At 40.5% G+C, this 17,675-nt stretch overlaps 1 protein-coding gene across 1 annotated transcript in view; it reads left to right on the top strand.

The window, feature by feature from the left end:
- The first annotated feature begins 550 nt into the window (after positions 1-550).
- The window catches only part of LRRCC1 (leucine rich repeat and coiled-coil centrosomal protein 1), a 45,005-nt gene continuing 27,880 nt past the window's right edge, over positions 551-17,675 (top strand). Inside the window, exons 1-6 of the mRNA XM_052651833.1 lie at positions 551-658; positions 3,595-3,800; positions 4,072-4,137; positions 10,073-10,240; positions 12,150-12,325; positions 12,420-12,626. Of these exons, the coding sequence (XP_052507793.1) occupies positions 570-658; positions 3,595-3,800; positions 4,072-4,137; positions 10,073-10,240; positions 12,150-12,325; positions 12,420-12,626 (912 nt within the window). The 5' untranslated portion in view covers positions 551-569. The remainder of the gene's footprint in view (positions 659-3,594; positions 3,801-4,071; positions 4,138-10,072; positions 10,241-12,149; positions 12,326-12,419; positions 12,627-17,675) is intronic.

The raw sequence follows: 17,675 nt of genomic DNA, 5'->3' as shown, positions 1-17,675 counted from the left end.
TAGGAAAGATTGAAGGCTGGAGGAGAAGGGGACGACAGAGGATGACATGGTTGGATGGCATCACCGACTCGATGAACATGAGTTTGAGTAAACTCGGGGAGTTGGTGATGGACAGGGAGACCTGGGTGCTGCAGTCCATGGGGTCGCAGAGTTGGACGCGACTGAACTGACTGAACTGAACAGAAAGCCTATACATCTGTAAGAACAAGCTGCTGTGAAATCGCCTTCAGAAGTCAGTCGCCCACAATGCAAAAACCAATACGGAAGAGCCACCCAGGAAAGACCTATTTATTCCCCAACAACCCAAAGGCCGGCAAAAAATGTCTCGCTTTACGGCAAGTCCCTAGCGTTCGCCATAGATGCCGTAAAAGGGAAGGACGCCCTCTGTGGAGAATCTCCGGCTTCCGGCTTCGCGACGCCGTCCGGGCGGGAAAGGCCCTCCGTCGGTTGGAGGTGGGGTTTCCGCCCCGCCCCGTCGGGCCGGGCTTCCGCCAACCCGGGAGGCGTGTTCCGGGCTCTCAGGCCCTGCGCTGGGCGCCGGTTACGACCCCCTCCCCGTCGCCGGTGCCATGGAGGCCCCGGGGGAGACGGAAGTCGAGAATGAGGACGCTGACAGCAACTGCGGGGATTTGTGCTTCATGGACAAAGGCCTGCGGAGGTAAAGGGCGCTCCTGCCGCCGGGAGCGGCCCGCGCAGCCCCGGGCGGGGGTCGTGGGCCTCGGGGAAGAGCGGAGGTGCGGAGCGGCTTCTCCGAGGCCGCGCCCGAAGGCGTCTGGCTTGGGCCGCCGCTCCGCGCCACAGCCGCGCTGCTGAGGGGCCAGGCCCGTGTCCAGCGGGGCCGCCCGCCCTCCGCCCCCGGGACTGCCCGCGTCCCTGCCAGCCTTCGCTGCTCCTCTCTTCACCGCTGCTGTTCGTTTGCTCGCTCTGTCCTCTCTGCTCCTTCCTTGTGACGGAAAGTGGCAGCGGAGTGTCCCTGGGAGTTGTGAAGTAAGACTTGGCTGCTCTTCATTGGTTTTGCCTCGGTTCTTTTGCCCCCATTCTGAATTTTCCTTTGCAGAGCGCTGTGGTACGTGTATTGTTCACGCTTTTTGAAAATGCTAAACCTATTTAGTTTACCGTTTTCTTCTTTCATGCAGCCCAAATGTGTGCACGATACTAGGCTCTCGGTTCTGCGTTGCTGATTGGCCCCGTGTGCTTTTTTTGTCTCACCCCTCTCCTTTTTTCCAGTTGACACCCTGTCATTAGGCACACTAAAGCCCCAAACAGGCAGTTCTGTGCCATAGTAGGCTTGTCTTTGCCTTTCCACATACATGGTTTTTTTGTTGCCTGCGCTCTGTGCACACCCTACCGATAATCAAAGCAGCTTGTTCTGGATCTCGATCTAAAATTTGCCAGAAAATTCCACGAAGGTGTTTTTTCAAAGAAATATTTACGTTTATATTTAATAATAGCTGCCACGTTGAATGCCATCTCTGTGTGTGACTGTATTATCATCAATTCTCAGAACTGTGCAAGGTAGTAATATTACAGGGGACCTATCTGAGACTCAGAAGATCTTTATAACTTTCCCAGCTTCATGCAGCTGGTGGACTAAGTTTGAATTCAAAATCATTTCTGTCTAATTTCACAGCCTGCTTTTTCAGATAACTATACTACGATATCTGCACAATATTAGTTTCCGGAAACAATGTTTCAGAAAATAAATGGCTGTCATTAGGAGCATGTGTTACTAGCATACGGTCTGGCACTAAATAATAGCTCATCCTGGGTCTCCTGCATTGTAGGCAGATTCTTTACTGTCTGAACCACCAGGGAAGCCCCAGTAAATGACAGAAGCTAGACAACTGGAAAATATTAGAAATAGTCACATTCAGAGAGTGCTAGTATGAAATTTCACAGAAGGCAATGGCACCCCACCCCAGTACTCTTGCCTGGAAAATCCCATGGACGGGGGAGCCTGGTGGGCTGCTGTCTGTGGGATTGCACAGAGTTGCACACGACTGATCGACTGAACTGAACAGCACCACCATCATCTATAAATGTTTTTCACTTAGTCTGGTACCCTCTGGAAGCTGAGTTTTAGAAAGTTAAACAGGCTGATCGTAATTAACCAGGGCAAACTATGAAAGCGCCAGCGGTAGTGATTGGGTAAGCACCTCTTCAGCAGCTTTTTATTTTCAGAGACTTACACACACACACTCCGTCTACTCTTAGGGATTCCCTGGTGGCTCAGCTGGTAAAGAATCCGCCTGCATTGGGGGAGACCTGGGTTTGATCCCTGGGTTGGGAAGATCCCCTGGAGAAGGGAAAGGCTACCCACTCCAGGATTCTGGCCTGGAGAATCCCATGGTCAGAGGAGCCTGGTGGGCTGCAGTCCATGAGGTCGCTAAGAGTCAGGCACGACTGAGCGACTTCACTTTAACTTTTCACTTTCATGCAATGGAGAAGGAAATGGCAACCCACTCCAGTGTTCTTGCCTGGAGAAAACCCAGGGACGGGGGAGCCTGGTGAGCTGCCGTCTATGGGGTCGCACAGAGTCGGACACAACTGAAGTGACTTAGCAGCAGCAGCAACCTTTTTCTGCCAGGGGTTCTTATGAGCTTCAGTCTGAAGAGTAAAGCATAAATTGAATGATCTTACAACATATTCAAACTTTATGTGTTTCAGTTTTAAATTTGAGGTTCTTAATACTAATTTGGAAACAAACCTGAATTCCTTGTTTTCCTTTTTTACTCCTTGACTGCTAACTCATTTTCCTGCTTTGAGATTTCCTACAACTTTACTGTAGCTGCTTCAAAACATGGAGGAGATGCCCCTGATTTCACGTGTCCCAGTTCCAGCATATCTGAATTATGTGCACTGTAGCTTGTATTCCTGGAACTCCTATCTTCAGAAGAGACTCTAGTTTAAAATAGCAGCAATTCAGAGAATGAAAAGATGAGTTCCATCTAGAGGAGATGCAGTCCAAGTTTCAGCAAGGGAAGACAGGGACTTTTTCACTGCAAATGGCAAGAGTTAGTGGTTTATTTGAAATCAACTACATTCTGGGTTAAACAGACATTGCAGACAGTGATGAGAGTAAGATTGTAAACTCAAGTGTCAGATCCATATTTATCCTGGCCCAATTAGGTGATTTGCACAAGAGCTTGGACAAGGTACCTACTTTCTGTAAATCGTATCCTTAAATACCTACTGCTTGGAATTGTGAGAATTAAATGAACAGGGGGAAACAGGTTTAGAGAGACTAATTCATTTACTCAAATAGCAAAAAAAAAGTGCAGATTTGAACTTTTATAAATATTGCTTTTGCTTTATACTGATGACTGCATATGAAACCAAGAAATGCCCAGCATTCCTTTCCTTTCTTGATTGAGTTACTTATTTATATAAATGGTACCAAATGCTGGCTGGTTGTAAGAAACATTGCACCTAATGAGACATTTCAAAGCTACCTTAAATAGGAAGAATTTTATTATAGAATGAATAGAGTACCTGCATACTATCTTTGTGCTCTTTGGTTAATTTTAGTTTTTTAGTCATGATTTTTAAGAACATTTTTTACTTGTTTTTAATAATATGTGTTTTCCTTTGTAGCATTTCAGAGTTATCTTTAGATTCAGCTCTTCATGCCATCAATCTTCATTGCAATAACATCTCGAAGATCACATCCATTGATCACATTTGGAATTTACAACATTTAGATCTGTCATCTAACCAAATAAGTCAAATTGAAGGACTAAACACACTGACAAAACTATGCACTTTAAATTTGTCCTGCAATTTGATCACAAGAATAGAAGGTTTGTAAGTGCTTTTTATGTATTACTTTGTGTAAGGGAGATGATAAATATTCATAAGTTTTTCAACACTGACTCTAAAAGTCATATGAAAAGTTTTTTTCTAAAAAAGTTACCAATTTTTTTAAAAATTATTTTGCAAAATATCAATAAAATTGATTTCATTGTTATCAACTGTAGATGTACTTCAAAGCAATCTGAAATAGTATTGTAATAGTATATAACCCTAATTAGTTGATTATTTGAATCTTGTAATGACTTTATTTTATTTTAGGTCTTGAAGCTCTAAGTAATCTGACCAGATTGAATTTATCTTACAACCACATAAATGACCTTAGTGGTAAGTAGATAAGCTTCTGTTTTCTGTAAAGCTGAGCATTGGCCACATGTGATGAGTGATATAGCTCTGCATGTTGTAGAACTGAATAATCCAATTTTTGACTTAAAATCTCATCTAGAGTGTTTCTTGGTCATATTTTTTTGTTGGGGCTGAACCTAAGCTAAATAAAAACCCAGGAATAAAAACTAGAGTAACAAGTTACAGGAAAGATTAGGTTAGGTAGGACAAACTTTGGGAGGGATGTACTTTTAATCTTAGAGAATTGATGAGTTATGTTATCAATATATAGAGAGGAATAGTTCCAATAGAACTTTTCACAGTGATAAGAATACTCTGTGTGTGTACTGTCTGGTATGGCAACTAATAGACAGATGTGCCTTTGAGCTCTTGAAATGTGACTAGTACACTGAGGAACTGAATTTGTAATTTTAGTTAATTTTAATTAAATTGTTATTTCAATTTAAAAAGCCACATGTGGCTAGCTCTACCACGCTGGATGTAGCACAGGTGTGTAGCATTCCAGAGGCTATAGCAAATTGACTATCACAGAAGGTTTTTTCTTTTTGACATTTCCATGTCTAAGAGCACTAAAAACTGTTAATCTTTTAATGACTTACAGTGATACACTAACAGAGTGAGCAAAGTTTTATGATTATTCTTAATGTCAGAACCAGGGAAATTCTGTAATTATCTTCATTCTGCTGCTTATCTGTTAGTCAGTCACGTCCAGCTCTTTGCAAACCCAGTCCCTGCCAGCCTCCTCTGTCCGTGGGACTCTTTAGGCAAAAACACTGGAATGGGTTGCCATTCCCTCCTCCGGGGGATCTTCCTGACCCAGGGATCAAACCTCTGTCTCTTGCATCTCATGTATTGGCAGGTGGATTCTGGGACGCTATCTGGGAAGCCCCTAATTATCTTCATAATCCTTATCAATATGGTATTTGAATCAGTGTTATTTCATTTGTTAGCTTTTCTCCCCTGCTAGGAAAATGCTATCCTATGCCAGGAATCTGGGTTCGATCCCTGGGTTGGGAAGATCCCCTGGAGAAGGGAAAGGCTACCACTCCAGTATTCTGGCCTGGAAAATTTCATGGACTACAGTCCATGGCGTCGCAAAGAGTCGGACACGACTGAGCGACTTTCACATTTCACATGCCAGGAATTTAGTACACAAAAGATAAAATACAGTAACCTAGTCCCTACCCTTAACCAAAGTAGCAACAGTATTTTAATTTGTAAAAACAAGTTTTCCCCCAAAATGTGAAAGTATTAGAATTGAGTATTAACCATAGCTCTGTCTCTGCAGTATGATGCTGGGCAAAGTATATTGTTCTTTGGATGCAGCTTCCTTAACTGAAAAATGTGAATCTTGGATATGATAGTTTTACTCAACAGATATTTATTGAAGATCATTCTATCAAGCACTATTCAATAGTGATGAAAAAATATTATAACAGATAAGTTTCTTGTCACAGGGCTTACATTGTAGTGGGGAAGTAAAACAAATGAGATCATGTCAGCTCCCTAAAAAAAATAAGCAAAAGATTTGAGCAGACTCTTCTCCAGAGGCTATCCAAATGACAAGTATCAAAAAAAAAAAGTTTTGCATCCTGAGTAATTAAGGAAATGCAAATTAAAATCACAGTGAGATCCATTTCATACCTCTAGACTAGATATAGTTTAAAAAACTTACAAAATGTTGATGAGATAGATTAAAGCTTTCATACATTACTAGTAGAATTCAAAATGGTAAAACTAAACTTTGGAAAATAGTTTGAAGGTAAGCATATAATCATGCTTTTCTACTCCTAGGGGTTTACCTAGCAGAAATGAAAACATGTCTAATCAAAGACTTGTATGTGAATGGTAAAACGATTGTATTTCTTTTTAAAATTATCATGTTTATATGGTTATTCATAATCTCCCAAATTAGAAAACACCCATATGTCTATCACCTGGTAAATAGATAAACAAATTGTGTTACATCCACAGGATGGGTTATTACTTGGCAGTAAAAGGGAATGAACTATGGGGTCGTCTTTGGCAGTCCAGTGGTTAAGACTCCATGTTTCCAGTGCAGGGGATATGGGTTGGAGCCCTGATCAGGGATCTAAAATCCCATATGTACAGCCAAAAAAAAAAAAGAGAGTGAATTATTGATATATGCAGCAACATAGATAAATCTAAAAATATTGCAGTAAGTTATACTAAATGAGGACTTCCCTGGTAGCTCAGTTGGTAAAGAATCTACCTGCAATGCAGGAGACCCCAGTTCAGTTCCTGGGTCAGGAAGATCCACTGGAGAAGGGGTAGGCTACCCACTCCAGTATTCTTGGGCTTCCCTGGTGACTCAGCTGGTAAAGAATCCACCTGCAATGAGGGAGACTTGGGTTGGCTTAAAACTCAACATTCAAAAAACGAAGATCATGGCACCTGGTCCCATCACTTCACAGCAAATAGATGGGGGAAACAATGGAAACAGTGACGGACTTTATTTTCTTGGGCTCCAAAATCACTGCAGCCATAAAATTAAAAGATGCTCCTTGGAAGAAAAGCTATGACCAACCTAGACAGCATATTAGAAAGCAGAGACATTACTTTGCCAACAAAGGTCCATCCCGTCAAAGCTATGGTTTTCCTAGTAGTCACGTGTGGATGTGAGAGTTAGACCATAAAGAGAGCTGAGCACCGAAGAACTGATGCTTTTGATCTGTGGTGGTGGAGAAGACTCTTGAGAGTCCCTTGGACAGCATGGAAATCAAACCAGTCAATCCTAAATCAGTCCTGAATAATCATTGGAAGGATAGATGCTGAAGCTGAAACTCCAATCCTTTGGCCACTTGATGTAAAGAACAGACTCATTGGAAAAGACCCTGATGCTGGGAGAGGTTGAAAACAGGAAGAGCAGGGGATGACAGAGGATGAGATGATTGGATGGCATCACCAACTCAATGAGTTTGAGTAAGCTCCAGGAGTTGGTGGACAGGAAAGCTATAGTCCATGGGGTTGCAAAGAGTCGGACACAACTGAGGGACTGAATGGAACTCATTCTAAGTGAAGGGAGGAAATCACAGAAAATTATATTGTATGATCCCATTTGTGTGATATTCTGACATAGGCAGAGATACAAAGGGAGAAATGAGATAATTAGTTAGTTACCAGGGATTGAAGATGAGAGAAGACTGATTTACATAAGGACACAGTGATTTGAGTGATGAAAATGTTCTTCATCTCCATTGTAAGGGTAACATAACCATATATGTTTGTTAAAGCACGTCAAATTCTATGTATGGATATAATTTTGTTGTTCAGTTGCTCAGTCGTATCCAACTCTTTGTGACCCCATGGACTGCAGCACACTAGGCTTCCCCGTCCTTCACCATCTCCCAGAACTTGCTCAGACTCACGTCCATCGAGTCAGTGATGCCATCCAACCATCGCATCCTCTGTCATCCCCTTCTCCCACCTTGAATCTTTCCCAGCATCAGGGTCTTTTCTAATGAGTCGGCTCTTCACATCAGGTGACCACAGTATTGGACCTTCAGCTTCAACATCATTTCTTCCAGTGAATATTCAGGATTGATTCCCTTTAGGATTGACTGATCTGTCTGCAGTCCAAAGGAAAATATAAAACTATAAGTTCTAATAGATAATTCTTGGAATGACATTTTATATGGTTAAAAACACTTCATTGGGTAATGACAGTTTATATTATTAAGCACATGCAGAAACACGAAGGTGTGATCAAGCTTGCCAGGATAAGGAACAGGAAAAAGGCTCCTGCAACTAGAGTGTAGCAAATGATGGATTAATGTGCTAAGAAAAGAGGTGGGAAAGTAGGCAGAGTCAGATCACATAGAGCTTCATAAGCAGGGTGAGAAATTGGCATATTCTAAGAACAGTGGGAAGCCATTGAAAGGCTTTAAACCAGTAAGTACTTAATCTAATCCATCTGCTTAAAGAATCACTCTGGCTGCTGAGTGGGTGAAGAATGAAGTTTGGTAGGACAGGAGTGAAAGGCCAGTAGCCAGTTAGAAAGCTCTTCCTGTGGTCTTGGTGTGAGGTGATGGGGCCTTGGACTAATATGAAAATAGTACAGAGGTGTAAATACATAGAGTTTACATGTGGAGTTCATAGAATTTGCCGATAGATTGAGATGAGGAAGTGAAGGGAGTGGATGATGGTGCTATTGCCTGACATAGGAAAGATTGGAGCAGGGATAAGAATTGTGGATTCTCAGATTTGAGAACCTTGTGAGGTATATATATGTATGTGTGTGTGTGTACAGGGGTAGGAATTAAGGATTCTGTCTTAAATTTGAGGACCTCGTTGGGGGTGTGTGTGTGTGTGATCTGCAGTTTGGGGGTAGGGCATCACAGTGGGTGTTGTAGATTCGGGACTTCAGTGGTGTTTGTTGCCATCAATCTGGGAGATTCTGAATCTGTGGCTAGAGAAGGAGGACCTGGAATGAGTCCCCAGGGGCACTTTAAAATTGAGACATAAAAGGGAGGTGAAGTTGCAGCTTAAGAGAAATAATGGGTAACAGGGAACTGGAACTCAGAAATGTGATGGTAAATTGAGAAGAAATGTTGAGTACGCATAAGAATACATGACAGGCAATCTGATCTTGTAGTGAGTGGTCAAAGAAGACTTCTGAGGGTGTGACAGATGAACAGAAGTTAGTGATAAAGCCTATGAAGAAAATAAGAGAGGCAGCTCTGTAAAAAAAGATAAGTAGAAGTTAGCAAGAAACAGAGATCATTGAGGAGAAAAGAGTATTCCAGTCAGGTTGAAGAAATGGAAGAAAGAAAAGAAAGGTGAGTCCTCTTACATTATTATCAGTAGTGTTAGTATAGTACTATAATGGTCTTCCAGAATCCCCTGCAATGCGGGAGAGCCGGGTTCAATCCCTGGGTCGGGAAGATCCCCTGGAGGAGGGCATGGCAACCTCTCCAGGATCCTTGCCTGGAGAATCCGATGGACAGAGGAGCCTGGCGGGCTACAGCCCATGGGGTCACAAAGAGTTGGACACGACTGAGCAATTAAGCACAGTACTATATTGTGTACTTATCCTTTTATTATTATGTTAGGGCAGTTTTTGTGTTAATTTTTTATATTTTTTCTTCCTATTTGTGTTAATGTTTTCAGATAACTAGAAGTTTGTGTATTTATGAATGGAGAGTACTAAGCCAGGCAAAATTCGAAAACTAAGACCTTCAGTGGAGCAGAGTAGAGAGGTCCTTTTGAAAGAATGGCCCTTCCGAAAGAAGGGAAGCTAGGGCCTGCCGCCGCGGGTGATTCTCCTCTCGTTGAGGGGCACTCCTGGAGGTGTTTTGACTGCCTCACACTTCTGGGTTAAACCTTGCTCAGCACACTCGGTTTTGAGTAAAACTCTGACCCCTGTGCCCCGCAGCTGGGGCTGAAGTCAGGCCAGCCAAGGGCTGTGCTGGCACCAGAAGCCTCTACTGCAAATCTAGTTTCTGACGTCACCTTGCTCTAGATGAGTTTAGGCGAGAAACGTTACCCAGGGAACTAAATCAAAGGGATGCTATTGGTGTTTATTTTATACTCAACCCAATAAAATTGGAGTATTAGCTTATATCTGATAATTTAAAAAGGTGTGTTGGTTGAGAACTTGGAAGCCATTGCCTTATTCTCATAAAAGTGCATGGGCCTGGGGAGGCCCATTTTTTTGTTGGCGGAGAACCAAAGCCTAGGTACCCAGGGCTCTGGCCTCGAGAGATGCCAAACCCTCGTTTCTTCAAAACAACAGCTCACTTTGCTGATACCCTATTCGTTGGCTAGCTGTTTGCAGCAGCGTCTTACTAATGTAGCTCCTTTGCCTGTTTAAATAAAACGAATATGAAAGTTATTTTTAATTAGCTGTTAGAAAAATGGATGCTGTGACATCACAAGAGCATTGTTTGTATTGCAGGTTTGATGCCTCTTCATGGAATTAAACACAAACTTAGATATATTGACCTGCATAGTAATTGTATCGATAGTATCCATCACCTACTTCAGTGTACAGTAGGATTACACTTCTTGACTAATCTTATTTTGGAAAAAAATGGAGAGGATAATCCTGTCTGTCATTTACCAGGTATGAATGATTCACATAATACTTTTTATAACAATATTAAAAGCTTCTTTATTTTTTGAAAACTATTGATGACCTCCTTGAATTTGTCTTAAATTTTGCAGCTTAATATTTTTGGAAGAATATAATTACAAATAAATTATTTTATTAAGACTGAATTACTGTTGAAGAGGGATACAAGCTGAACAGATAAGAAATTGTATTTAGACAGTTTTATATTTAATAAATGATGCTTCAAAATTAAATTGTTAATGATATATTTGTATAATACTAAGCAACCATAAAAAAAAAAGAATATAGAATCTCTGTAGCTATTGAAAGGCGTTATCTCCAAGATATACCACTGTTAATAGAAAGAAAAGCAAGCAAGTTGCAAAGCAGTGTGTTTAATAGGCTACTATTTGTGTTCAAAGGATAACTGTGTGTGTTTGCTGACTATACATACAAAGTAGCTAGAAGGATTCACAAAAAAGCTGATAATAATTATTAGCTTCAGAATTTGGTGGGTGGGGATCAGGAAATGTGAAAAGAGCAGTGGAAAATCAATAAATGTTAGAAAAACTTTTTACTGTCTTCTGAATTTTACACCATGTGACTGTCTTAAATTACTAATAAGTAAATGATTTTTTTAAGAAGAAAGCTTAAACTTAATATGCTGTGTAGAAGATGCTACTGAAATGCCGTTTGATCTAATTCAAAATCATTGAGATCCGTGAAGATAAAGCAGACCAGACTGCCATTTCTAGAACTCATTTGTCTCAAATTGCTTAACCTAACAACAAGATTCAAATGTAGAATATGAACATAAATTCTTAAGATCTTTTTGGATAGAAGTTGGCTGAAGAGGCTCTAGTCTCATTAATATGCAGTTATAAGAAGGCTTTTCCCAGAATGGAAACCTGTTTTGATAGTTTTACTTTGCAGAAGAATATGTTAGGTTTGAGAGCACCTGTTTTCCTACATGATAATAGAATCTCCCTGAAAATCAGAACAGATTTCTGTTTGGGAGGGAAACCCTTTTCTTAGAAGAAAACCTTATCCCTAAGACAGTTTATTTTCCTTTACTAACCCACAAGCTGGATTTATTTTTTCTAATAATCTCATCTCAAGAGCCTCTAGTTCCAATAGTTTGAACCCTTGCTTTTCACTTTCTTTCCTAGATGAGATATTTCTCTGAACACAGTTGCCCACTCCCCAGAGTTATTTATTACTGAAATTACTTTTCTTTCCTTAAAATTTCTGATGTTAATTTGCTAGACTTCTTTCTTTTGGAGTTTTTTCCAACCACTTTACTTGCAGTTGAGCAAAATTAACTAAAGCATTTTTGTTAGCCTAAAAACCAAATTAATGTTCATTTTCCAGATTTCTCCTATTTTATTGTACTTAAGGAAGATGATCGTATTCTTAAATACTCGATAGATTGCCTATTTTAATCCTAGTTGTATGTAATGTAAGAGGAGAAAGTGGAAATGTTTAAGCTGGTTAATACTTACAGCCTCACTAGCAAAATTTTGATCTCTGATTGTTATTCTTATCATCCTGATTTACATCTGTACTAGTTTTATTACAGATAAGCAAAAGGTATGTTTGGCCTCCTGTCTAGAGTACATTGCTACTGGTTTTGTGCATTTATACCTTTAAGGCAGTTTTATGAACAATGCAGAAATGATACTTTCTCATTTCATCAGGAGGACTGTTTGGGAGGGATTTGGGCATAGTGTTTTGTTTGTTCTGTATTTAATGATTGCACACTGGAGAGGATGAGTAGTTTTTTGTTAGTTTATTAGTTCCATTCCAGGACTAATTTTATCATTCAGGTGATATATGTGGTAGCTGATAGGTTTACTTTAGTCTAAACGTAGTTAACCTTTGTTTTATGCTTGAGTTTTCATTTCAACGATTTGTTTCCAAGGATACAGAGCAGTTATGCTCCAGACTTTGCCGCAGCTCAGAATCCTAGATTGTAAGAACATATTTGGTGAGCCAATAAATATGGCAGAAATAAATTCATCACACCTACAGTGCTTCGAAGGTCTTTTGGATAATTTAGTTTCTTCTGAGTCTCCCCTAAATATAAGTGAAGATGAGGTATAGTACTGTTTTGTTTTTTCTAATGTAAAGGATGTTTTCAGGTTTTAATAAATGTCAATGTAAAGGGTTCTGGTTTGCCTCCGTGTCCCAGATCACTGACGGGATGCCAGTGGCGCCCCCCGTCGGCGACACAGCGCCCTTGGATCAGTTTGCAAGCACACCGACAGACAGGGGTTTGACGTCGCTCATGTCTGTGTGTCCCTCTTCCGAGCCAGAGAAAGTGAATCATGAAAATGATCTTCAGAATGAGATGAAACTGCAGAAATTAGATGATCAAATTTTACAGCTTCTCAGTGAAGTAAGTATTTTTCTTGCTTTTCTAAGCAGTGTGTTTGTTGAAGAAAGAGATTAAGAAAATGGGCAAAAAATTGCCTACAGGCTGACCAACCAGAAACAATCTATATTTCTGGCATTGGTGAGTATGTTTATCTTTTTCCTTTACAATTGGATTGTCTTGTAGTACTAGCAGTAACACATTTTTCCCACTCATTTTCCTTGAGGGTCTTCTTCACATCTTAGGTAATTCATTGGGTGTTCTGTACTTCGCATTGGTTCCATCCATCTACCTTTTACTTCAAATAAACAGAACTCTTTGGATTCAGTGCTTACTAACACAGAGGATGTCTGAGCAACTTTGGCCTCTACTTTCTCTTCAGTTGTTTTTATAGTCAAAACCACTTCTAAAACTTATAGCTAAGTGGCAAGTTAAAATTCCTGCTTCGATTCCTGAGAGTGGGTAATAGAAAATGCTTATGGAATGATTATGGTTCACTGGTTTGTAGTAATTCTGAACTATTATCTTTTAACACTGGCAATGCTTAATAAACATGAGATCTACCTTAGGTGAGTATGTGCATAAGACTGTAAGGATCCCGTGTGCCAGAAATCCATGGAGGTTTCAGCTTGGGCCACAGGTAGATGAGAGGAGAGCTGGGACGGGAGAGCTGGTGGATGCATTCCTTGGCATCGCTGATAACACCCCACCAAGCTGGTAGGACCTTCGTCTCCTCAGAGCTCATCGTCCATCTTTTCCAGTGGCCAACTCTTCTGCCCGTGTCAGAGCTTAGATTTAAGCTTAACGTTGTCTTTCAGAGTGCACTTTTCAGCTTCTCTTAGGCCATCCTCACGACAGTTCAGTCAAGTAGATAAGGATTAATATATTGTTGTTGTTAAATAGAATAGAAACTCAGTTTATTTGAGTCCTTTATTTTAGTGAGGCAGAGTTGAACTTCAGACTCAAATCTCGTAAAATCCACTCTGGTATCCTTTCCGCAGTCGTGTGTCTCACTCAGTGATAATTCTTCTTACTTTATGACTGAGAACAGGAATCTAGCTTGTGGGGGCGGGGAGGGGCGGCGGGGGAGAGGATGATTTATTGCTACGAATGTGAAAAATGTTTGAGAGAAGGACCTCTTTTGTGCAGTGCTGTGCTGTGCTTAGTTGCTTAATAATGTCCATCTGTGTGACCCCATGGACGGTAGCCTGCCCTGGTCCTCTCTCCATGGGGATTCCTCAGGCAGTAATACTGGAGTGGGTTGCCGTGCCCTCCAAGGGATCTTCCCAACACAGCAATCGAGCCCAGGTCTCCCACATTGCAGGTGGATTCTTGACTATCTGAGTCACCAGGGAAGCCCAAAAATACTAGAGTGGGTAGCCTATCCCTTCTCCAGGGGAGCGTCCCAATCCAGGAATCGAACCCAGATCTCCTGCATTGCATGTTGATTCTTTACCAGCTAAGCTGCCAGGGAAAAGTGAAAGTGAAGTCGCTCAGCTGTGCCCGACTCTTCATGACCCCGTGGGCTGTAGCCTACCAGGCTCCTCTGTCCATGGGATTCTCCAGGCAAGAATCCTGGAGTGGGTTGCCATTTCCTTCTCCAAGGGATCTTCCCGACCCAGGGATTGAACCCAGATCTCCCACATTGCAGGCTTTAACTTCTAGCCACCAGGGAAGCTGCCAGGGAAGCCCTTCTTTTTTACTACCTTAGTGTAAAGGGTAAACATACAATTTGAATTTCAGTTGATATATACACTTAAATTATAAGTAAAGTCATAAAGTTACTGAAAATGTGCTATAATATAGTGATAGTTATTCTTCCTAATTATTATACTTTAATTATTACACTAATTGTGAGAATTCTTTCTGTGAAAGACTGCTTTGTCTTAGATTTTCATTTTTCAACACCATTTTATTATGAATGTTTTAAAACTTAGAGCAATATAAGAGACTTTCTTGGTGAATACCAGTATATCCACCAGTTAGATTCCACTACCAACATATTACTGTATTTATTTCATCATATGCCTATTCATTTTTCAAACTTCTATTCTGTCACACAGTTCAAAGTGAACTACAAGTCAGTAGTCTTCCCTCTGTAAATATTTAAGCCTGTGTATCTTTATGGAGTTCAGTGTTTTTTTTAAAGTATTTACATTTACTTATTTTACTTTTGATGTAAAATAGAGATGTCGTGTTCTCTGAATTGGTTCTACAGCTCTCTAAATGGCCTGTTAACGCAAAGGATATAGTCAGTCTGATTTTGGTGTTGACCATTTGGTGATTCCATATGTAGAGGTGTCTCTTGTGTTGCTGGAAAAGGGTGTTTGCTCTGACCAGTGCATTCTCTTGACAGAACTCCTGTTAGCCCTTGTCTTGCTCCATTTTGTACTCCAGGGACAAACGTGTGTTACTCCAGGTATCTCTTGATTCATTCCAATCCCCTGTGATGAAAAGGACAGCTTTTGTTAGTGTTAGTTCTAGAAAGTCTTGTAGGTCTTCATAGAACAGATCAACTTCAGCTTCTTCAGCATTAGTGGTTGGGGCATAGACCTGGATTATTGTAATGTTGAATGTTTTGCCCTGGAAGTGAACCAAGATCATTCTGTTGTTTTTGAGATCACACCCAAGTACAGTATTTTGGACTCTTGTTGACTACATTTCTTCTAAGTAATTCTTGCCCATTCCCTTCCATTTTAGTCCTTAATTCCTAAGATGTTGAGATTCACTCTTGCCATCTCCTGCTTGACTATGTCCAACTTAGCTTGGACCTAACATGGACCTCAACATGGACCTAACATTCCAGGTTCCTATGAAATGCCGTTCTTTATAGCATCAGACCTCACTTTGACCCCCAGATACATCCATGACTGAGCATCATTTCCCCTTGGCCCAGCCGCCTCATTCCTTCTGGAGCTGTTAGTAATTGCCCTCCACTCTTCCCAGTAGCATATTGGACACCTTGGAGGGGCTCGTCATCCAGTGTCATATCTTTTTGGCTTTTCACAGTGCTTCATGGGATTCTCGTGTCAAGAAAACTGGAGTGGTTTGCCCTTCCCTCCTCCAGTGGACCACGCTTGTCAGAACTCTTCACTGTGACACATCCAACTTGGGTGGCCCTGCGCGGCCCAGGGCTTCCTTGAGTTACACCAGGCCCTTTGCCACAGCAGGGCTGTGATCCAGGAAGGGAACTGAACAGCAGCGGTAACAATGCGTGTTACCCAGACTTACAGGGAGGTAAACATCACCGTCGTCTTAGAATGTTCCCTCACGCTGCTGTTCACAGGCAGTCCTCTCCTGCATTCCACACCCCATCCCCACCGCACAATCACTTTTCTTGTGTTTTTTACCATAGGTTATTTAATACTTCTTCCAGAACCTAATGTAAATGTTATTATACAGTATGTAACACTTTTGTGTAAGGCCTCTTTCACTCAGCATCACCTTGAAATCAGTCTGTTATTATGTGTATCAGTAGTTTGTTTTTACTGGTATGTAGTATTCTGTTGTATGAGTATTCTAAAGTTTAGTTTTCCATTATCTCTATTGATACGCCACTGAATTCCTTCCAGGTTTGTGAATAAAACTGAATACAGTGCAAGTCTTTTTGTGAACTTTTGTCTCCATTTCTCTTCAGTGAATAGCCTAGAACCAGACTTTCTAGATGACAGGGTAGGTGTTTATTCAGTTAAATAGGACACTGCCTGGCTTTCCCAAGGTGAGTGTTCCATTGCACGCCCGCCAGCAGTGTATGACTGTCCAGTTGCTCCACAGACTCAGCAGGGTTTACTGTCAGCATGGATCTTATTTATCCATTCTAGTGAGCGTATACTGGCATTAGTTGTAATTTTAATTTGCATGTCATTGATGAATGGTGATGGTAAGCACTTTTTCATGTGCTGATTGAATTTTTTGTGAAGTGTTCAAAAATCTTGCCCATATCTTTATTGAGTTGTTAGTCTGTTACTGGGTTATAAGAATCTATTTTGTATCTTGAATACTAATGTTTTGTCAGATACCTGTGAATTGCATGTTCATTTCCTTAATGCTCTATTGATAAGCAGCAATTTTTATTTTACTGATTTTGGGGGGTCTATTTCTTGGCATTCTCTCAACATTTGCTTTTTATATTTTAAAAGCTCTATATTTTTTCTAAGCACATACACATTTATGGCTACTTTTTCTTCCTAATGAACTGACCCCTTTTATCATTCTTAAATGTACATTTATGTCTTTCCTCAATTTTGGAATTTTTAGACATCATTGCTTCAAATATTTTCCTGTCCCATTCTCTTTCCTCTTTTTTCAAATTTCATTTAGGCCTTTTGATGTATCCCACAGTCCCCTGTGGCTCTGTACATTTTATTAAATTTTTCCTCTGTGTTCTTCATATTGAATAATTTCACTGAGCTATCTTCAAGTTTACATATTCTTTCTTTTATCATCTCATTCTCTGTAGTGTGGTCAGTCAATTTTTACTTCAGACATTGTATTTTTTCAGTTGTAAAATTTCCATTTTTTAAATAATTTTTACTTTTCTGCTGAATTTTCTTTTCTTTCATGATAAGCATTTTTTATATCATTGAGCATAGTTATGATCAGTATTGCAAAGTTCTTCTCTGCTTATTTTAACATTTAGGTCTCTGAGGTTAGGTCTCTGTTGATTGCCATTTCTCTTGAGAATAGGTCATATTTTCCTGGTTCTTCCTATTGTGAGTAATTTTGGATTTTGTCCTGGACAGAGTGAGTGTCATTTTGTGGAGACTTTAGATGCTGCTATAGGCCTCTAAAGAGTGTTAATAATTCTATTATAGCAAGCATTTAATTTGCTTTGATTTAACTGCTGCTCTTTTGAATCCTTTACTGAACTTCCTACTCCATACTCTAATTCTTCAGACTCAAAATTTTGTCTGTGGTTTCTCCACTTGAGTTTTAAGACTCCCTATATAGTGCCAATTGTGATATGTTCATAGGCTAAAAACTGTAAGGCAGAAACAATTAATTCTGGTCATTTTTTCAAGGGTCAGCTCTTCTTTAGAATAAGCCTGCTCTAGTTCACTTTCCAGGATCTCT

This window comes from Budorcas taxicolor, chromosome 14 (genome assembly GCF_023091745.1).
Source record: "Budorcas taxicolor isolate Tak-1 chromosome 14, Takin1.1, whole genome shotgun sequence".
NCBI classification, from domain to species: domain Eukaryota; kingdom Metazoa; phylum Chordata; class Mammalia; order Artiodactyla; family Bovidae; genus Budorcas; species Budorcas taxicolor.
The sequence above is the reverse complement of the archived record's forward strand: the minus strand, read 5'-3'. Positions and strand labels throughout refer to the sequence as shown.